Raw genomic sequence first — 23,454 nt, 5'->3', positions numbered from 1 at the left:
AGTCAGGATGGTGAGTGACTTGGAGGGGAACTTCCAGTTGGTGGTCCCATCTATCTGCTGCCCTTGTCCTTCTAGATGGTAGTAGTCGTGGGTTTGGAAGGTGCTGTCAAAGGAGCCTTGGTGAACTCCTGCAGTGCATCTTGTAGATGCAGTACTTGTACACACTGCTGCTACTGTGCGTCGGTGGTGGATGGAGTGAATGTTTGTGGATGTGGTGCCAATCAAGCGGGCTGCTGTGTCCTGAACGGTGTCAAGCTTCTTGAGTGTTGTGGGAGCTGCACTCATGCAGGCAAGTGGGGAGTATTCCATCACACTCCTGGCTTGTGTCTTGTAGATTGTGTTCAGGATTTGGGGAGTCAGGAGGTGAGTAACTCATCACATAATTCATAGCCTCTGACCTGCTCCTATAGTCACAGTATTTATATGGCTAATCTAGTTCAGTTTCTGGTCAATGGTAGCCCCCAAGATGTTGATAGTGGGGATTCAGTGATGGTAATGCCATTGAACATCAAGGGGCGATGATTGGATTCTCTCTTGTCGGTGATAGTCATTGCCTGGCACTTGTGTGGTGCGAATGTTACTTCCCACTTGTCAGCCCAAGCCTGGATATTGTCCAGGTTGTGCTGCATTTGTATCTGAGGAGTTGCAAATGGTGCTGAACATGGTGCAATCATCAGCGAACATCCTCACTTCTGACCTTATGATGGAAGGAAGGTCATTGATGAAGCAGCTGAAGATGGTTGGGCCGAGGATACTACCCTGAGGAACTCCTGCAATGATGTCCTGAGCTGAGATGACTGACCTCCAACAACCACAGCCACCTTCCTTTGTGCTAGGTATGACTCCAACCAGTGGAGAGTTTTCCCCAATTCCCATTGACTCCAGTTTTGCTACGGCTCCTTGATGCCACACTTGGTCAAATACTGCCTTGATGTCAAGGGCAGTAACTCTCACCTCACCTCGGGAGTTCAGCTCTTTTGTCCATGTTTGAACCAAGGCTGTATTGAGGTCAGGAGCTGAGTGACGCTGGCGTCAGTGAGCAGGTTATTGTTAAGCAAGTGCTGCTTGATAGCACTGTTGGTGACCCCTTCCATTACTTCACTGATGATCGAAAGTAGACTGATGGGGTAATAATTGGCCAGGTTGGATTTATCCTGCTTTTTTGTGTACTGGACATACCTGGGCAATTTTCCACAGAGCCGGGTAGATGCTAGTGTTGTAGCTGTACTGGAACAGCTTAGCTAGGGGCGTGGTAAGTTCTGGAGCACAAGTCTTCAGTACTATTGCCGAAATGTTGTCAGGGCCCATAGCCTTTGCAGTATCCAGTGCCTTCAGTCATTTCTTGATATCGTGTGGAGTGAATCAAATTGGCTGAAGACTGGCATCTGTGATGCTGGGGACCTCCAGAGGAGACCAAGCTGGATTATCCATTCAGCACATCTGGCTGAAGATTGTAGCAAATGCTTCAGCCTTATCTTTTGCACTGATGTGCTGGGCTCCTCCATCATTGAGGATGGGGATATTTGTGGAGCCTCCTCCTCCAGTGAATTGTTTAATTGTCCGCCATCCTTCACGACTGGATGTGGCAGGACTGCAGAGCTTAGATCTGATCCGTTGGTTACGGAATCGCTTAGTCCTGTCCATCAGTTGCTGCTTATGCTGTTTGGCATGCAAGTAGTCCTGTGTTATAGCTTCACCAGGTTGATACCTCATTTTTAGGTATGCCTGGTGTTGTTCCTGGCCTACCCTCCTGCACTCTTCATTGAACCAGGGTTGATCCCCTGGCTTGATGGTAATGGTAGAGTGAGGGATTTGCCAGGCCATCAGGTTACAGATTGTGCTCAAGTACAATTCTGCTGCCGCTATTGGCCCATAGCACCTCATGGATGCCCAGTCTTGAGTTGCTGGACCTGTTCAAAATCTATCCTATTTAGCACGGTGGTAGTGCCACACAACACAATGAAGGATATCCTCAATGTGAAGGTGGAACTTCACCTCCATGATACTGTCATCTGCATCAGGCAGGTTGGTGAGGATGAGGTCAAGTATGTTTTTTCCCTCTTGTTGCTTCCCTCACCACCTGCCGCTGACCCAGTCTAGCAGCTATGTCCTTTGGGACTTGGCCAGCAGTGGTATTACTGAGCCACTCCTGGTGATGGACATTGAAGTCTCCCATCCAGAGTACATTCTGTGCTCTTGCCACCCTCAGTGCTTCCTCCAAGTGGTGTTCAACATGGAGGAGTACTGATTCATCAGTTGAGGGAGGGCGGTACAGGGTAATCAGCAGGAGGTTTTTTTGCCCATGTTTGACCTGATGCCATGAGACTTCATGGAGTCCAGACTTGATGTTGAGGACTCCCAGGGCAACTCCCTCCTGAAGGTATACCACTGTGCTGCTACCTTTGCTGGGCCTGGGAGAGGACATACCCAGGGATGGTGATGGTGGTGTCTGGACATTATCTGTAAGGTATGATTCCGTGAGGATGACTATGTAAGGCTTTTGCTTGACTAGTCTGTGAGACAGCTCTCCCAATTTGGCACTAGCCCCTAGATGTTAGATGGTTCTGCAGGGTTGACAGGGCTGAGATTGCCTAGGTTGTCCGGTTTCATTCCTTTTTTGTGACAATGTGTAGCGGTTTGTTACACTGAGTGGCTTGCTAGGTCATTTCAGAGGGCATTTAAGAGTCAACTACAATGCTGAGGCTCTGGAGTCACATGTAGGCCAGCAGATTTCCTTCCATAAAGGGCATTAGTGAACCAGATGGGTTTTTACAACAATTAGACTTTTAACTCCAGATTTTTATTGAATTCAAATTCCACCATCTGCCATGGCAGGATTTGAACCCTGATCCCCAGAGCATTAACAAAAACAAAAATTGCTGGAAAAACTCAGCAGGCCTGACAACATCTGTGGAGAAGAAGACAGAATTAATGTTTTGAGCCCGTCTGACTCTTCATCAGAACTAAAGAGAAATAGAAATGTGAAATATAAGCTGTTTAAGGGGGCTGGACAGGTGAAGCTCGATAGAGGGCCAGTGATAGGTGGAGGCAAAGGAGAGATTGCCAAAGATGTCATAAACAAAAGGCCAAAGGGCTGTTGACAGTGGTGATATTAGCGAAAGGATGTGCTAATGGTGACATTAAGGGTGGAAAGCAGGTTTCCATTGTTTCCAGGACTGTCACTGACCTCATCTCCTCTGGAGATCTTCCTCCCACAGCTTCCAACCTGATAGTCGCCCAACCTCGGATGGCCCGCTTCTACCTCCTACCCAAAATCCACAATAGGACTGTCCCAGCAGACCGATCGTGTCAGCCTGTTCCTGGCCCACAGAACTAATTTCTTGCTATTTTGACTCCATTCTCTCTCCCCTTGTCCAGTCTCTTCCCCTACATCCGCGATTCCTCTGATGCCCTACATCATACCAACAATTTCCAGTTCCCTGGCCCCTTCACCATCGACATCCAATCCCTCTACACCTCCGTCCCCCACCGGGATGGTCTGAGGGCTCTCCGCTTCTTCCTTGAACAGAGGCCACTCTCCCCCGTCTGGCTGAACTTGTTCTCTCACTGAACAATTTGTCCTTAAACTTGTCTCACTTCCTCCAAATAAACGGTGTGGCCATGGGTACCTGCATGGTCCCCAGTTATGCCTGTCTCTTTATGGGGTATGTGGAACATTCCTTGTTCCAGTCCTACTCAGGCCCCCTCCCACAGCTCTTTCTCCGTTACATCGATGACTGCTTCGGTGCCGCTTCATGCTCTCGTCTGGACCTGGAAAAATTTATTAATTTTGCTTCCAATTTCCACCCCTCCATCACTTTCACATGGTCCATCTCTGACACTTCCCTTCCCTTCCTTGATCTTTCTGTCTCAATTTCTGGTGATAGACTATCCACCAATATTCATTACAAGCCCACTAACTCCCACAGCTACCTAGACTACAGCTCCTCACACCCTGCTTCCTGTAAGGACTCCATCCCATTCTCTCAGTTCCTTCGCCTCTGTCGCATCTGTTCCGATGATGCCACATTCCAAAGTTCTTCTGACATGTCTTCCTTCTTCCTTAACAGAGGTTTTCCACCCACGGTGGTTGACAGGGCCCTCAGCTGTGTCCGGCCCATCTCCCGCGCATCCGCTCTCACACCTTCCTCTTCCTCCCAGAAACATGATAGGGTCCCCCTTGTCCTCACTTATCACCCCACCAGCCTCTGCATTCAAAGGATCATCCTCCACCATTTCTGCCAACTCCAGCATGATGCCACCACCAAACACATCTTCCCTTCACCCCCCCTGGTGGCATTCCGCAGGGATCGTTCCCTATGGGACACCCTGGTCCACTCCTCCATTACCCCCTACACCTCAACCCCCTTCCACGGCACCTTCCCATGCAATCGCAGAAGGTGCAACACCTGCCCCTTTACTTCCCCTCTCCTCACCGTCCAAGGGCCCAAACACTCCTTTCAAGTGAAGCAGCATTTCACTTGCACTTCCCTCAATTTAGTCTACGGCATTCACTGCTTCCAATGCGGTCTCCTCTACATTGGAGAGACCAAATGCAGACTGGGTGACCGCTTTGCAGAACACCTTCGGTCTGTCCGCAAGCATGACCCAGACCTTCCTGTCGCTTGCCATTTCAACACTCCACCCTGCTCTCATTCCCAGTCCGTCCTTGGCCTGCTGCAATGTTCCAGTGAAGCTCAACGCAAACTGGAGGAACTGCACCTCATCTTCCTACTAGGCACTTTACAGCCTTCCAGACTTAACATTGAGTTCAGCAACTTCAGATCATGAACACTCTCCTTCATCCTCACTCCTTTTTGATCCCTTTTTTTTCTAATAATTATATATATTTTTCTTTTCCCACCTATTTGTATTATTATTTTAAAAATGTATTTCCATCCATTGTTTTATCTCCACCTTTTAGCCTATTTCGATCCCTTCCCCCCACCTCACCCCCACTAGGGCCATCTGCCACTTGCTTATCCTGCTTTCCACCCTTAATGTCACCATTAGCACACCTTTAGCTAATATCACCACCGTCAACACCCCTTTGACCTTTTGTTTATGACCTCTTTGGCAATCTCTCCTTTGCCTCCACCTATCACTGGCCCTCTATCCAGCTTCACCTGTCCATCCCCTCTTAAACAGCTTATATTTCACCATGGCCAGGATTTTCCCCTCGGCGATTTGGGGGCGGGGCCCGCTCGCCGAGGGGAAAATGACGTGGGATGACGTCAGGAGGAATCCCCAACATCATCACGGTCCCCTTAAATTTTTAGGAAGGCGGGCGGACAGCGAAATCAGCTATCCACCCGCCAACCTGTCAATGGCCAATTGAGGCCATTGACAGGCTAATTAAAGTAATTAAAGACCTGCCCGGCCAACCTTAAAGCTGGCGGGCAGGCCAGGAGCCCCAGCGGGCTTCTGATTATTCATGAAACTTCATCCACTGGCGGGATGAAGTTTCATGTCAGTTTTCTAAAAAAGTAATAAAGTTTATGTGTTTTTTATTAACATGTCCCATCTTGTGTGACATTGTCCCATGAGGGGGACATGATAATAATTTTTTTATTTTTTGTATTTTTAAAGTTTTTCGGACTGTCACTGGTCTCCCTGAGACAGCACTTTGCTTCAGGGTGAAGTGCGCTCTTTCGCGCGCATGTGCGAAAGAGCGCACCTTGACAAATGGGGAATCCCTCCCCTCCCGCACAGGAAGCACATAGCAATTCCCGTCGGGGATGCCGCTGGGTGGGTCTTAATTGGCCTGCCCACTTAAAATGGCAGCGGGCCCCGTTTTGGTGGCGGGGGTCGGCTGGCCACCTGCCGCCGAGCTGGTGGGGCACGCCCGCCATCCAAGAGCAAAATTCTGCCCCACATTTCTATTTATCTTTAGTTCTGATGAAGAGTCATACGGGCTCGAAACGTTAACTCTGTCTTCCTCTCCACAGACCTGCTGAGCTTTTCCAGCAATTTTTGTTTTTGTTTCAGATTTCCAGCATCCGCAGTATTTTGCTTTTATCCCCACAGCATTACCCTGGGTCTCTGGATTATTAGTCCAGCGAAAATACCACTACGCCATTGCCTCCCCCTCGTAGCCCTTAAAATTTGATGGCCCTTAAAATACTCTAATTCAGAGATAAAAGATAATAAAGGATGAATCACAATTATAGATTTTAGTCTGTAGATCACCTAATCATGAAAGGGAGGTGGAAGAAGAAATATCCAAACAAATTAGGGAAATGGGTAAAAAAACACAATGATAATTAATCATGGGTGATTTCAGTTTGGCCAGAAGAGGTAGGTAAATGGGATAAGGGACTGGAGTTCCAGCAGCTGAAGGCACAGCTACCAATGGCACTGCAATTAAAATTGGAGATGCTCAAGAGGCCAGGATTAAAGGAGTGGAGATATCTTTGGAGGGTTGTGGGGCTGGAGGGATTATAGAGATAAGGAGGAGTGAGACCATGGAGGGATTTGACAACAAGAATGAACATTTTAAAATCAAGGCTTTGTTTAACCAAGAGGCAGTGCATGTCAGCAAGCACTGGCTGATGGGTTAAAAGAGATTTGGAGCGAGTTAGAACACGGGCAGCAGAGTTTTGGGTGGCCTTAAGTTTATGAAGGGTAGAACATGGAAGGCTGGCCAGGAATATGTTAGAATAGTCAGGTGTAGAGCCACATTTTGAGGGCTAGAGCTCTAAGAAAATGTGTTGGCCATGTCATTTCTAAACCTGCTATTATATTGTTTTTATTAACCATCTGAATTCCCAAACATCAGTAAAACAATAATAAAAACAGAAAATACTGGAAAAACTCAGCAGTGCTGGCAGCATCTGTGGAGAGAGAAGCAGAGTTAACGTTTAGAGTCCATATGACTCTTCTTCAGAGCTAAAGAGAAGTAAAAATGTGATGGATTTTACACTGTTTAAAAGGGGTGGAGCAGGTGGACCAAAATGAAGGTCAGGGATAGGTGGAAGCTCGGGAGAGACAGACAAAGACGTCATGGACACGAGGCAAAGGGAGTGTTAATGGTAGTGTTAAAGGCTCAAGAAGGTGCTGATAGTGGCATAAAAGGCAAGATAGCAGAACATGTGTCAGTGCTCTGTGGAAGCACAACATAGGAACAAGTGACAGATGGCCCTGTGGGGGTTGGGTAGGGGTGGTGGGGGCGGGGGGTTGGGGAAAAAGGATTAAGAAAGGATAAAAATAAAATAAAAAATATAAAATATAAAAATGAATAAATAAACATAAACAGAAAAATATTTTTAAAATGTATTTTAAAATGTATTTTAAAAGGGGTAAAAATGGAGGAGAGAGCTCATGGTCTGAAGTTGTTGAACTTAATGTTAAGTCCGGAAGGCTGTCAAGTGCCTAATCGGAAGATGAGGTTCTGTGATCCAGCTTGTGTTGGGCTTCACTGGAAAATTGCAGCAGGCCAAGGACGAATATGTGGACATGAATGCAAGATGGTGTGTTGAAATGGCAAGCAACAGGAAGGTCTGGGTTACGCTTGCAGACTGAGCGAAGGTGTTCCGCAAAGTGGTCACTCTGTCTGTGTTTAGTCTTCCCAATGTAGAGGGGACCACATTGGGAGCAGCGAATACAATAGACCAAATTGAAGGAGGTGCAGATGAAGTGCTGCTTCACGTGAAAGGGGTGTTTGGGGCCTTGGACGGTGAGGAGAGAAGAGGTAAAGGGGCAGGTGTTGCACCTTCTGCTTTTTAAGTGAAAAATATTAGTGCCGGTAGGCATTTATTTTGAAACATGTGGCATTTTGAATCATTAGCCTTTAGCATAGCTAAAATTTCATTATGCAACAGTTTAATTATTTAATTCAAGCCTATTAAAAACATGAATTACAGAAAAATTTACTTACTTCTGACTGGGGGATGATATATAGAGGGACCACTACTTTTCTTGGTTTATATTAATAACCCAGACCTGGGTATGCAGTGCACAATTTCAAAATTTGAAGACGATGCAAATCTTGGAAGTATTGTGAACTGTGAGGATGATAGTGATAGACTTCAAGAGGATATAGACAGGCTGGTGGAATGCACAGACACGTGGCGGACATAGAGAAATGTGAAGTGATAAATTTTGGTCAGAAGAATAAGGAGAAGTGACATAAAATAAAGGGTACAATTCTAATGAAAATGCCGCAGCAGAGGGACCTGAGTGTATATGTGCATAAATCATTGAAGGTGACAGGGCAGGTTGAGAATGCAGTTAATAAATTATACTGAATCCTGCGCATTATTAATAGGGGCACAGAGTACAGAAGCAAGTAAGTTATGAACCTTCATAAAACACTGGTTCAGCCTCAATGGGAAGAATGTGAAGGTTTTAGAAAGGGTGCAGAAAAGATTTACGAGAATGGTTCCGAGGTTGAGACACTTCAGTTATGTGGGTAGACTGGCGAAGTTGGAGCTGTTCTCCTTGGAGAAGAGAAGGTTGAGAGGAGATTTGTTAGATGTGCTCAAACTCATGAGGGGTCTGGATAGTGTAAATGGGGAGAAACAGTTCCCATTGACAGAAGGTTGAGAACCCTAAGGTGATTAACAAAAAAACCAGAGGCAACATGAGGGAAAACTTCTTCACGCAACAACTGGTTTGGATCTGGAATGCACTGCCTGAGCGTATGGTGGAAACAGATTCAACTGTGGTTTAGAAAAGAGAACTGGATAATTATCTGATGGGAAAAGATTTTGCTGGGCTACAAGGCAAAGGTGGAGGAGTGGGATTGGCTGAGTTGCTTTTGCAGAGAACTAACACAGAGACAATGTGCCAAATGGCTTCCTTCTGTGCTGTAACCATTCTATGATTCTAGTATAGATACTTCCAAGGAACTTGATAAACACATGCGGAACAAAGAAGCTGAAGACTATTCCAATAGTGTGATCAAGGGTAGGAAGAGGCTTGTGTGGAACATAAACACCAACACAGATGAGGTGGGCCAAATGGCCTGTTTCTGTGCTGTAAATTCCATTTAAAGCTGCCAGCAGGGAATATAAACACTATATTGCATTTCACATCCTCAGGGCATCATAGCGCAGGAATTAATGTTCAGTAGGCAAACGCAGAAGTGTGTTTGGGGATAGTAATGCTGCTTTAGATCCCGGGAACTTTGAGCTTCAAAGACCCTGAAATATCTATTTATAAGAGAGCTGTGTGCAGGGAGTTGTAAGGCCTGTATTTTTTTTATAGTCAGGGAGCTAATCAGGAGGGTTACTGCTGTTGCTGCTACTGCACAGTGACTCAGAGACATTCAGCAGCAGTGTGAGGCCTGGCCTTCCCTAACCTCCCCAGGCTCCGGATTCACAGCCACGCCATGAACTCCGGACATTCCAGTCAACTCTTATCATCCGGCTTGAACTCAAACTCCAAGACCAGACTTGCCCTTGTGCCCCACGTAATAATGCGGGTAGAAATCACTTGACATGGACCCCATGCCGGCCCCCTCTGCATACCTGTCACGCAGCCCCACACAGTTGCGAGAGGATTTCCCTCCAGTTCTGATTGTTGCCACCATTGAGCCAAATCCCCCTGCCTGTGTTAATCCTGGAAACAAGTAGCTTCAATAGTGGAGGAAGTAAGGATTAAAATGAACACTAATCTTACAGATTGAAAATCCAGGCAGATAATTAATGGAGTGAATTCCACTGAGATCAGTGGAAAGAAAAATCAAGTGGGGCATAGAACGGATGGCCAATCAGCAAAGGAGAGTTTACCATTCAGCCTTTAAATAGGAGGTGCCGAGAGAGGTAATATTGAAGAGAAGAAAGGCTGGAGCCAGAGTTATAAAAAAGCCAATGACTTTTTCTAGCTATTAATCTTCGGGACTGTTCTCATGTTAGTTTTAAAGTTCACAGCTGGCCTCTGGAAGTTTCATGAGTGATTGCACTTACTTAGCAACATTTTGTATTGTCAGGAAAGAGACTGGATTTGGACAGGTTGAATTGACCCAAGAGCTCTTTGAGTTAAGGACAGGCGTCTAAATGCTGCAGGCAGCGTTGGTAACTATTTATTATGGTCCCTATGAATCATGGTGGATCAAGGGTGGTGGATTACAGGACTAGCTATTAAAGCCTTTAAATAGGAGGTGCCGGAGCACCCCTGAGAATAGTCAAATCTAGAGGTCTAGAGTTAGAACATAAGAACATAAAAAATAGGAACAGGAGTAGACCATTCGGCCCCTCGTGCCTGCTCCGCCATTCAATAAGATCTTCTTATGTTTCGATTTCCATGTTCCCATCTAATCCTGTTAACCTTTGATTCCCTTGCCTAACAAGAATCTATCTACCTCTGCCTTAAAAAAATTCAATGACCCCACCTCCACTGCCTTCTGAGGCAGAGTTCCAAAGTCACACAACCATCTGAGAGAAAAAATTTCTCCTCATCTCTGTCCTAAAAGGGCAACCCCTAATTTTAAGACAGCGCCCCCTAGTTCTGGACTCACCCACAAGGGGAAACATCCTTTCGATGTCCACCTTGTCAAGGCCGTTCAGGATCTTGTATACTTCAATCAAATCACCCCTCACTCTTCTAAACTCCAGTGGAAACAAACCCTGTCTGTCCAACCTTTCCTCATAAGACAACCCACTCATTCCAGGTATCAATCTAGTAAACCTCTTTTGAACTGTCTCCAATGCATTTACATCCTTCCTTAAATAAGGAGACCAAAACTGCACACAGTATTCGAGGTGCAGTCTCACCTGTTATACTTTGGAATCCCTTAACAGTTAAGCTGAGTTTTCATCACTTAGGGAAAAAATTTGCTCAAACATATTTTAACTGGAAATATAGTCACATGTTCCCTTAACTGGAGTAAATAGGGTTCGTATCAAATAGTTCATTAAAGAATCTTCTACAGTTCATGGAAAAGATACAGTGAGGTTCTTACCTACTACCAGAGCTGAACACTCTACTTTCTCTTTCCCCAACATGATTTCTAATTTCTCCACACGCTCCATTATTTTTGAAGTATGTGTGAATCTGTTATCTCCACAGTCTTCACTCTCCGCTGCAGGCAATTCCTTTGAACTGAAAAAGTGGATCAAAGGTCAAATGCATTACTTTATGAATTGCAAGAAATAACTAGGAGATACGCTCCATACTTCCTGTAACCACATTCACCATACAGCCAATTTGCATTTTACCATGAGAATGATGCCCTTTAAATGGGTTGCTAACATCATAAACTATTTGAAGATTAGTCTCTAAACTGTACTTATGCTAGTTGAAATTTTGGGCCCCTTTCCCAAATTTTAAATCCAAAAATGGATTGGAAAAAAAAGGAAGCATTAAATGCAAGAAAAATTACTGCCAGTTGGACTTGTGAGTGATTGAAGAACTTGTGTTTACAAAGAATTAACAAAGTAAGTTCAAACCAGCCAGAGCATTTTTACAGCAAAGTCCCAACAGAAGGGAAAGGACCACTTTTGCAGCATCCCTTCAGCTGCAAGATGAGGCCTAACCTTAATTTATATAATGCTCTGGCCAATTCCTATGAAACTGCAACACATTGATGTCTGGAACAATGAAAAAGATTTCCTACCGTTGCTGCAAATAAGTGATACAAGCCTAAGAGAACTTGTCAGTTATTGCACATCTTCAGAAACTAACGTGTGTGTCTCCAAATAGATATGGGGTGGAATTTTACGGTCCCACTGAAGTCAATGGACTTTTGAATGGCTCGCCGCGTTTTATGGCCCCGCCCCACCACAACGGGCCATAAAATTCTGCCCGTGATGTTCCTCGAGAATCCTTCCTTTCAGGCAAGTTCTGTGTCCACACTTTTGAAGCCATGGGCAGCCCACTATTGAGCCTCAAGATATCATCATCCACTTTTCACTCCTCTGGCTCTTTCAAGCTCTATGTTTCAGTCCTCCCACATTCTCGAAAACAATTGGGCCCTAACTTCCGAGCTCCAAGGCATCATATTGTGGGGTACCCCAAAAAGGCGCTGGGGAATGCCCTTCAGAAGTTCACAGGTAAGATTTGCATGGCAATTGCCCAGAAGTGCAAATTTCTCTGGGCAATTGCCTTGGACTGGGAACCAGCCGAAAATTTAAATCGCAAACTTCGGATGGTTCTGTCTGGGTTACATCAATAATTACCCAGAAGAAGTTAGAAGAAATAAAACCTTTTCTAACTTCCAGGTAACTATTGCACAGACCCAGACTGAACCCCCACGGGACTTTCCCTACATCCCTAAATCTCTAGGGGACACCACCGCACCATCCCACCAGCTCACTGCTCCCTGCCCTCACTGAACATCACCCAAACCACCAGGGGATCCCCCCATCCCCTGACTAATCCCCCCACCATGGACTCCCACACCCTCCCTGACCCCTCAGGGGACAAGCCCATTCCCCCATGGGACTCACCCCACCCCCAGGGGATTACATCACCAATGGGAACTCCCTAACCCACAGGATACCCCCGGCACCATGGGGTCTCTTCCCCCTGCCACCGCCGGGCCCGACATATCACCCCACGTCCCAAGGCCTGACCCAACCCAATCTGACACCTGCACCCAACCCCCAGTGGTACGACCCAATCCCCCTGAGACCCTCCTCCCTGAGGCCTGACCCAACACCATCGCTGCCCACCCCCCCCATCCCAACCAGCCTGACACAGCACGCGCCTTCCCCTCCACCCGACACGACACCCTCCTCAGAGGCCCAACCCGATCCAACCATCCCCCAAGACCCAACACCTCCAAAGGCCCGACAATCCCCCCACCACCTGAGGCCCGACCTGACACCCCCCCACAACGCCCAACCCGATCCCCACCCCATGACCAGACCCGAACCGAACCCCTTCTCCGCAAAATCCCCACTTATCTTATACACTTACCTTCTCCCTGGCCTGTCAGAGTCATTTAAACTCGGCTGGACATTTAAACGTACCTGGTTTATGGCAGCTAGTGCTGTAAAAAAGAGGCCTGGCCTCCTTCCCTTTGACAGAGCTGCCCTTCAAAGCTAGGCCTTGGGATACGCTGCGTTGCCCGAATCTCGCCCAGCCTGAGTCGAAAGGACGGGCGAGATAGGATCCAAAAAAATTTCAGGAGCAGAGTAGCAACCTGATTCTGCCACTCCGATGAAGTTCAGGCCTTATTTAGTTCTTGTCTAATCTGGCACTGGCACTATACCCTCATTTCACATGAGAAGAGTAGAATGCCTTGCCATGTGATCCATTACTTGATCCTCATAGGGTATTCTGCACCATTTCCTCTGGCAAGAAGATGGAACAAGTTGGGTGAAGGTTAGCATTTGAGGAATGTATGACAAGTGGCATGGGTGAGATGTGGTGGCATCAACATATTAAATTGGAGGATTGGGTTTTAGGGTTGTGCATTTAAGTAAGTTAATTTAGGGGAAATGAGTAGCCATACTGTAAAATCTTAAGCTATTGCCCCTGCCATTGCTGCCCCACACCCCATCCCCTTTAACCAGAGTACATTGGGCAGGGTTGGTAGTATAGCTGTTACTTTCAAATAGACTGCTGGTACCCATTATGTCTTAGGAAGTAAAGGGTGAGTAGTGGGAATGGTACATTGCCTGTCATGGTTAGGTCATTGAACCTTTTGCAGCACTGGTCTTCAGTCCTGGGGTAAGACAGACCTTTTTGGCAGATTTATTGAAAAGGCCACCCAGACTCTGGCCTGATTTTAACTCTATGGGTTTTGAGTGAGTTAAAATCTCTGGGTGGAATTTTCTGCTCCTGCCAACAGCAGGAATCATGGCGGGTGGGGGCACTAAATTCGGCGTGATGGAAGATCAGCTTCCTGCCGGCGGGAAATTAGTTTGAAATTTTGTTCCCCCGACTTTGATGACAGGTTAAAGGCGGGTCGAGGTTCCCGCCGATCTATATCGGGAGCCACATTTGCATTCATTTGCATCTCCTGAATGCTCTTAAAAGGTCAACTCTCTGGAATTACGTTCCCCCTTCGAATTAAGTGCCCTGTCAGTGGATAATTAGAATGGTCTGTATCCCGACTGTAAATAAGTGGCGTGCCCCTGGTGAGCATTACTTTGTCAACGACTTCGAGGTATGTAGATACTGCTTTCTAATTCCTTTACGAGCATTGCTACAAGATTTTGGGTGCTAGTATCAGAAGCTACACCAAGGCTGGGTACGGGAGGAAATACCAGCAGGGAGGGGGAAGACGAAGGCAGGGCAGAGGGGAGGGTGGTGGAACACTGGAGGAAATACAGGGGCAAGACGGGTGGGTTGGGAACAGAGTGGAGTAGTGAAAGATTGTCCTGGGGCAAGAGTTATAAGACTGTCCAAGGAGGAGTCAGAGACTGGCCTGGGGCTGAGGCCATGCTGTTGGAGGCATATTGAACAACCTGTAGTTGAAGGGCAGCACGGGCCATGTTAGAGGGCTCTGCTTGGCATGCATGTCTTGGTCCTGGTCTTGTGCTGGAGAACGTCTCTCTGGTCAGTGATGGTGGTGCACAGGATGGTCTGCAGGGTGTGATCAGTCACCTAAGGAATTTGGTCCTGGGAGTTAGTGACATGGTACTGTGAGGCAGATGGCACAGTCAGGGGAGGCATCTGCATCCTGTAACTCAATAGCTAAAAAGTCATGGAGGGTATTGGATGGTCTAAGGTTGGGGTGGGGGAGGCGGGGGGGGGGCTCCCAGAACGTCAGGGTGCATGTGGCCTTGAGAAGGGAAGATGAGAGGGATTCGATGGGTGATAGGGGGATGTTGGAAGCTGGTCTCCCAAATGAAGGCTAGCAGCACCATTTTTGAGCTCACCTTGCAATGACGCAGTTCGAAAAGCTAGCTACAATAAATTGGTCGGGGAGGGGCATTTGGGAGGAGTTCAGCATATCAAATCTTGGCCGGTTGAAGGGATAACCTATAATTGTATTGTTCAAACCATGCAGAGAATGGCTCAGGTGAGCGTTGGCCTTGAAGGTCTCATGCACAGTGAATGAGCTTGGCTCCTTTACTAATGGTGTGCATTCAGGTGAGAATCCATTAAGTTTAGGTGCTGTGGTGCATATGGTCTTAATTGGCACCTGATCCTTACAGAGGCATGTCAGAATGGATGCAGGCCTAAGAATCAATGGCCACGTCTGTTGCGCAGAGGCAGCATGGGCCCTACAAGCCTCCAGATTCCTAGTGGATTGGTCATGGCATTCAAGGCACCGTGCTTGCAGTCAAGACATAAGTGCAAGGACTGAATATCTCTAGTTGTTGTAAAGGCCACTGGAGGACAACCAACACAAAGCTGACTGTGGCTCCTAGGACTTGGGTCTTTTGACCCTAATTAAGACCATCGTTGTGAATGTGCATTCTTGACTGTGGGGAAAGATCAACCATCTGTCGGCCTCCAGGATGAAATCATCCTGCATGGGGTGGCCTTGGTATTTGATGTGCAGACTAAGGGAAAGTCAAGGGCTGGAGAATGCATAGCTGCCTTGTATACGGAGGAAGACAATTCAATGGGAGCTACCATTGATGGCTCAATTGTATCTGTTCGCTGAAACAAGGAGGAGTGGAGGATGCAGGCAATGCTGCCTCTTTTGATTAGAATGAGGAGCAGAAGGGCCCGTTGCCAATTGGCACAACTCAGGGAAGGCCATCGCCCAGAGGAACAAGAGCCAGCGGAGCCCCAGAAAGACCCAAACGCTGACAAGGAAGGGCCAAGTCCACAAAGATGTTGGTCACAACCATGGGTCTACAAAAGACGCAGCTCATATATGGATATGAGTGAAATACAGTACTGCAGACGCCTTTGCTTGTCTAGAAATGTGGTAGCTCATATTTGCCAAATTCTCTGTGAGGGACTCACGCCTCACAGACTTGGAGGGCATCAATGCCAGCTGCTCTGAAGGTTATTGCTGCACTGAAGTTTTTTGCCCTCGAATCCTTTCAAGGCTCCACTGGAGACCTTTACAGAATCTCACAATCGGCGACACACAAATGCATAAGGGAGGTGACCAATGCCCTTTTCAAAAAAGCTCACCATTGCATGATTAAGCATGCCAAGCTGCCAGAGCTGTGGGATTCACTGCAATCTCAGGTTTTCCACAAGTGCAGGGCACTATTGACTGCATACACATTGGCCTTAAGAGCTCCCTAGCAGCAGCTTGTGAGATTTATTGATAGAAAAGGATTTCATTCTCTAAACGTCCAGCTAATTTGTGATCACAGAAAGCAGACCATGCATGTTTGTGCTAAGTATCCAGAGAGCTTACACAACTTGTATATTTTGAGTCACTCCCAAGTGCCAGAGATATTTGAGAGAGCTCAGCACTTATGGGTTTGGCTCCTCGGTGATAAAGGGTATCCCCTAAAGACATGGCTAATGATGTCCATTCATCATCCACAGACTGCATCTGAGGAGAGATACAATGCTGCACATTCAGCCACAAGGTCCTTCATAGAACAGACTATTGGCCTCTTAAAGATGCGTTTCAGATGTTTTGACCGATCAGGTAGGGATCTCCAATACTCACCACAGAGGTTGTCCTGTATCATTGAGATTAAATCAAAAAACTGCGGATGCTGGAAATCCAAAACAAAATATAAAAAATACCTGGAAAAACTCAGCAGGTCTGGCAGCATCGGCGGAGAAGAGTACAGCTGACGTTTCGAGTCCTCATGACCCTTCAACAGAACTAAGTAAAAATAGGAGAGGGGTGAAATATAAGCTGGTTTAGAGGGTGGGGGGGGTGGGTAGAAAAGGGTTGGGGTGGGGGGGTTGTTGGGACAAGCAAGCAGTGATAGGAGGAGATAACCAAAAGCTGTCACAGACAAAAGAACAAAGAGGTGTTGAAGGTGGTGATATTATCTAAAAGAATGTGCTAATTAAGAATGGATAGCAGGACAAGCAAGGTATAGATAGCTCTAGTGGGGGTGGGGTGAAATAAGACTAAAAGGGCATAAAAGGTATAGATAAATGATCGGTGGAATACATTAAAAATAATGGAAATAGGTGGGAAAAGAAAAATCTATATAAATGATTGGAAAAAACAAAAAGGAGAGGGAAGAAACGGAAAGGGGGTGGGGATGGAGGAGGGAGTTTAAGATCTAAAATTGTTGAACTCAATATTCAGACCTGAAGGCTGTAAAGTGCCTAGTCGGAAGATGAGGTGCTGTTCCTCCAGTTTGCGTTGAGTTTCACTGGAACAATGCAGCAAGCCAAGGACAGATATGTGGGCAAGAGAGCAGGGTGGAGTGTTGAAATGGCAAGCGACAGGGAGGCCTGGGTCATTCTTGCGGACAGACCAAAGGTGTTCTGCAAAGAGGTCACCCAGTCTGCGTTTGGTCTCTCCAATGTAGAGGAAACCGCATTTGGAGCAACGAATGCAGTAGACTAAGTTGAAGGAAATGCAAGTGAAATGCTGCTTCACTTGAAAGGAGTGGTTGGGCCCTTGGACGGTGAGGAGAGAGGAAGTGAAGGGGCAGGTGTTGCATATCTTGCGTTCGCATGGGGAGATGCCGTAGGAGGGGGCTGAGGAGTAGGGGGTGATGGAGGAGTGGACCAGGGTGTCACGGAGGGAACGATCCCTACGGAATGCCGCCGGGGGGGTGAAGGGAAGATGTGTTTGGTGGTGGCATCATGCTGGAGTTGGCGGAAATGGCGGAGGATGATCCTTTGAATGCTGGTGGGGTCCTCACTTATCACTCCACCCTGCTCTCTTGCCCACATGTCTGTCCTTGGCTTGCTGCATTGTTCCAGTGAAGCTCAACGCAAACTGGAGGAACAGCACCTCATCTTCCGACTAGGCACTTTACAGCCTTCCGGTCTGAATATTGAGTTCAACAATTTTAGATCTTAAACTCCCTCCTCCATCCCCACCCCCTTTCCGTTTCTTCCCCCTCCTTTTTGTTTTTTCAAATCATTTATATAGATTTTTCTTTTCCCACCTATTTCCATTATTTTTAATGTATTCCACCGATCATTTATCTATACCTTTTATGCCCTTTTAGTCTTATTTCACTCCACCCCCACTAGAGCTATCTATACCTTGCTTGTCCTGCTATCCATTCTTAATTAGCACATTCTTTTAGATAATATCACCACCTTCAACACCTCTTTGTTCTTTTGTCTGTGACAGCTTTTTGTTATCTCCTCCTACCACTGCTTGCTTGTCCCAACAACACACCCCCCACCCCCTTCTCCCCCGCCCCCCCCCACCGCCCCTAAACCAGCTTATATTTCACCCCTCTCCTATTTTTACTTAGTTCTGTTGAAGGGTCATGAGGACTCGAAACATCAACTGTGCTCTTCTGCGCCGATGCTGCCAGACCTGCTGAGTTTTTCCAGGTATTTTTTATTTTTTGTCCTGTATCATTGTTGTTTGTTGCACTCTGCACATCCTAGTGCTGCAAAGGGGGGATGTTTTGCTATAGGAAGACACGGAGAAACCTTGGTGAGGTGGAAGTTGAACAGGATGAATCTGAATAGGACAAGGTTTCAGAAGAGCCACATGAGGCCATTGCACAGGCAGCAGACGGGCCCATGACAACCTCATAGCTACAAGATTCCAGGAGGAATAAGTTGTTACGAGTGCAGTTATCTTCACACTTCGATGCAGGGGAGACAACACCTTCATTGTCATCTTCAACAGATCACGAAAGGTCATCAATCTCACAATGATCATGGAGGAAGCTTAAGTCACCTTCAACCCTAACGATGGGGTCAACCTTGGAAGGTGCAGTAGCCTGGGGACCATGTGGCTGCTGTGGAATGGGATAAGCACTCCACATAGCATAGCCTTAAACAACTACAAATTGTGCAATCCTTTCAACCATGGCACCAACGAGTCAGTGGCCATGGTATCCTTAAAGAGGCTGAAACGCTATTGCACACATAGGTGCACCCATGCCAGTGAGACAGCAGCTTAGCAAGGTGACTCTAAGATGAAAAACATATGTCAATGGTTAGTGCTTGACTGTCTCAAGACAGAGCTACATCCAGACAAGACCATCTCTCCAAACATCAGCTCTCATGCATGATTAATGCAGAAGCTTCATCTTGATACTGAGCCCTAAGATGCCATCGGACACCAGGACACATCTGTCAGACGACAGCATGGACGCAAAGCTGCAAGTTATGTTAACATTGTCCTCAGAGTGGTTTAGCAGGACCATTATTGACACTCATTACCCTTAATTCATCAGAAATCTACCAAATTTACGTCCTGCATTACCTTGGCATCTGGGAGAGATGTGGCCCAGTCAGTTTTGACACAGCAGTCAATGATAACTTATTCCCTTCATAGATACTGCTAAGCACTCAGGACATATGCCTGAGCATTGCTTTCATATCATTTCAGTCCTTAACATTGTCCATCTCACAAAGGCCAATCCTTTCTATAAACCCTAAGTCAACGAGTGCACAGTCATGCAATGAATTCCATATCGACTGGTGTTCTGTGACTTCATGGAATGATTCCGTGAAGCAACACTAGGCGGCCATTCAGGAACAAAGTAAGATCTTTACAGGTAATTTGACGGCTTCACCAGGACAAGCACACATCTCTGACATCACACACTCATTCCCGTCTAGCAGACACTTCAAATGTCACCAAGTGGAGCCAACTTTCTTCATATGGTGTCATAGGCTTCAATGAATGCAGGACCTTGCATCACATTGATTAGCCATGCAATACCTGAGACTTGGGGAGGGATAAATGCAAAATATATTTACAATGGTGCAGGTAAAGTTTATATATTTACAATTGTGCATTCAAAACTTCTTAATGTTCCTAATACTAACGCTACATCTAGTTGCAGCCCGACATCGCAGCAGAGGTAGATGTTGCCTGCTTACTGCAATGCCCTGTTGTCTTGCGATGACTTTGGCGGGCGTCCTCTGAAGGCCGGTAGCCTGGATCGTTCCAGCCTACTTAGGGTATCCTGCTATGAGGCAGGTGCACACTCCTCTTCCTGACCTGTTGACGGGGTCACAGGCAGAGGGGATTTGGAGCAGCAGGACACCCTTGATGAGTCCTGAGTGGATGCCCCCAGGGTGTCTGGCGAGCACTCCTCCTCCCTTTAGGTGCCTGAGGGCCCCTCCCTGACTCCTTGAGGAGAAGGCGCACCTGTAGGGAGATTGAGGTGCCCCATCCCTCTCTTGCCTAGCCACCGCTGGAAAGCACCCTCGACTAGAACGATGGTGTGCATGCCCGAGTGCAAATCTGGCAGAAAATGCGCATTATGCTGGACCTGGGTCTCCAGGATGGCCGCTGTCTTTCCCGTGGAGACTTCAATGCGTTCACATGCCGGGGCCACGACATCAAACAGAGCACGGAAGGGCTCCATCCTTTGTTCCAGCAAACTGGCGGCCTCTGACAACTATGCCTGATGTTCCCCTGCCTATCTCAGCATCTGCAACACCTCTCTCAGGGTCGATTCCAGAGGCTTGTCTTCGGACTCAGACTCTGCAGGAGCCTGGTATCCAACAGTCCTCCAAATGTCAGAGGCCTCAGCTGTCACTACCTCCGCCTGCTATGGAAATGTGTCTGTGAAGTGATCACAAGATAGTGAACTGAGCCTACTCTACAACTAGGACCCACCAAGGGGCATGTATCTACACTGGTGGAGGGTGCAGGTGAATGCAGCGCAGGTCTTCATCGGGTGGTTCCTCGTTGGAGGTGGTCTGGGGCAGGCTGAGGGGCTTGCTGGAGGTCTTCCTCTGCCTTTTTTTGCTGATGGCTGGAATAGAGAAAATAGATAATTAGTGATTGACTGGGCAGATTCCTACATTATAGGTCACTCACAGTCATTGTCTACATGTGGCCAATGTATACTGTATGGAGTCTCACAGACTTGTTGGGGGGAGTCCAATCTTGACTTCTGCACAGAAATGATCTCTGTCCTCATCAGCCAGCTCTGCAGCCTGCTCTTCATGGGACGAGAGTGCCCTCAGCTCTCAGGTACCCCCGCTGGGATTGGCTTTCTCCCACCGATTATGGGCAAGCTTGTCCTGGATAAATACAGATGGATTGACTGTGAGCAGTACGGATGAAGGAGCAAATCAGAAGCATGCATGACTGTTGTGTGTGCTGAACCCTCCCCTGTAAGGGATTAAGATGCATTCGTGCAGGATCTTACTTGTGATGGTAATGTTAAAACAGCTGGCAGACATTCAGTGCTGAGGTCCCATCTGCTGGTGGTGTGTGACATTTCTCTGGACTCTAATCCTTAGGCTGCCTGATGCCCTTATGAGAGTGTGAGTTTGGAGTGAGGAGAAGGTTCAATTACCCTGGTGGAACACATCAAATCATTAATTTGCTTCCTGCACTCTGGGCAGTCCTTTTTGCTTGCTACAGGCACTGACCTCCTCCCAGGCCAGTGTAGTCAGGTGGATGGACCTCCTGCTTCGATCCCTGAGAAAAAAGACTTCCCACCTTTCCTGTACGTCCTGGAGGAAAATCACCAGGGACGTGTCACTGAAGTGTGGAGTAGAATATTTGGTACATTTGGTTGGCGTTGTAATGTATATTTTCAGCACACCTAGTGAGCATACGAATTAGGAGCAGTGAGTGAATGTCTGCACGGGCAGCATCACCTTCGACCCCATGAGGTAACAGCGAGGTGGACAAATCAATGCCCGCCCCACCACAAGATTTGATGAGCTACTCGCTGATGCATAATTAATGAGCTGGAAGGCAGAAAATAAGGTGCAAAAATCCGCTCTGCAGTCCAGTGGGAATCATGGCAACTTTCCTGCCCTCCACCGCAGTTAGACTCTAGAATGGAAAATTCCGCCCTCTGTCTTTTTCCTATTTAATCATTTCAGGCCAGATTGAGTTACCTGGTGTCATAGACGGTTAAGCTGTGGTAGCATACAGCCATGGTATTAGACTAGGAACCAAGGTGTCATGTGCTCACATTCGACTACAGTAAATTAAGAAACTGAATTCAATAAACCTAATAATTTGTGAGCTGCCACCAGAAGAGTAGAGAACTGTACTGTAACTACTGTTCACTAATGTTTTCAGGAAAATGAACTTGTCATTTCTTCATATGACTCCAATTTCACACTAAATAGTTGATATTAACGCCTTAAGGCAACACAGAATTGACCATAAATACCATTTTGTCAGTATCATGAACAACCAAAAAACAACTGTAGCATTTTCCTCTGTGCATCACATCCTGCTGCCTCCTTTGCCTGTTTCTGATTCATCTGTGTATAAACGTTCTTGTAAAGTGGCACAAAAAGCACTCAGGAGACAATCATTCAAATTAGCTGACAATCCACTCACTGAACCAAGCACGTTCCTCCTTACTTGCTGCTGCCACATTTTTCAGCCTGTTAACTTGGCTTGTTAACAACTGCACTCTGACTTCAAAGCATCCCAGCACATCAGACATCACCCTCATTTTACAGGAAATCTATGCCAATGACTACTCCAATAGATATGGAAATGCAAATGAGCTGAAACGGAAAATTCCATTGCAAACAGCTCTCTAGGCTGTTGGAAGTGCAACTGATTTCTATTGATGCAAATCTGGCACAACTGACCACATGAATTTGAAGGCCCATGTATCACTTGCATCAGTGATTATTACAAATTCTGTCTGCTGTAGGAGTCTTCTCAGGTCATGTGGCTCCAGGTGCTCCCATAAGCATTCTCAGCAGAATACTCTAATTGCTTGCGTACTTGCATGCCAACTTTTGTACTTGTTGTACTGTATACACACATGCTTTTGAACATCAACATTTAAAAGTTTAAAATTTTAAATAAACATTCTGTTTTTCTATTCTTACTACCAAAGTGAATATCCTCACACTTCTCCACATTATACTCCATCTACCACCATGTTGCCCATTTGTTTAACCTGTCTATATCTTTTTGCAGCCTCTCTATGTCCTCCCCACAGCTTGTTCTTCTACCTAGCTTTGTGATCTGGAGAAATATCGTGTCTTTCACGTGAATGTTTCTTCAATTTCTCCAAAGGTGGTTTCAGAAGACTTAGCGAAAAGGAGTCAAATACGAACAGTTAAGCTGATTTATTTCACCAGATATGAATATACAGAGTACCAGTTGTAAATGAGAGTCACTTATTTCATTCAGTTTCACTTCGAGGCCTGTACATAATGAAAACATGAATTTGCTGTACTATTAAATTGGTGACCATCTTACTCAGAATGACATTTTTGGGTGACATTTGCCTACAGGAAGCTGAACCTTTGCATGTTAGCCTTTAGCCCAGAGCAGGGCTTCCTCTCTCTGTAGTTTCCTGTTTTTTTCCCTGAAATCAGTATCATTGTATTGTCACCTTTTAGGCAAACTGATATGCCCCTTCCTCATCTCATCCAAGAACAAAGCCATTCACCTATGATTCTGTTGCATTTAAATGAATACTTGCAGCATAATACCTATAAAGCAATCACTACAATGTTCAGCTATGTTTCATTGTCAACACCATACTGGTTCAAACACCTTGACAATGTTAATCTACATTTTCAAAC

General features: G+C 46.5%; 1 protein-coding gene across 1 annotated transcript in view; it reads right to left on the bottom strand.

The window, feature by feature from the left end:
• The window catches only part of nrip2 (nuclear receptor interacting protein 2), an 86,121-nt gene that overhangs the window by 9,743 nt on the left and 52,924 nt on the right, over nucleotides 1-23,454 (bottom strand). The window contains exon 4 of the mRNA XM_078568204.1: nucleotides 10,904-11,043. Within this exon, the coding sequence (XP_078424330.1) occupies nucleotides 10,904-11,043 (140 nt within the window). The remainder of the gene's footprint in view (nucleotides 1-10,903; nucleotides 11,044-23,454) is intronic.

Source organism: Cetorhinus maximus, chromosome 22, assembly GCF_964194155.1.
Source record: "Cetorhinus maximus chromosome 22, sCetMax3.hap1.1, whole genome shotgun sequence".
NCBI lineage: Eukaryota > Metazoa > Chordata > Chondrichthyes > Lamniformes > Cetorhinidae > Cetorhinus > Cetorhinus maximus.
The sequence above is the reverse complement of the archived record's forward strand: the minus strand, read 5'-3'. Positions and strand labels throughout refer to the sequence as shown.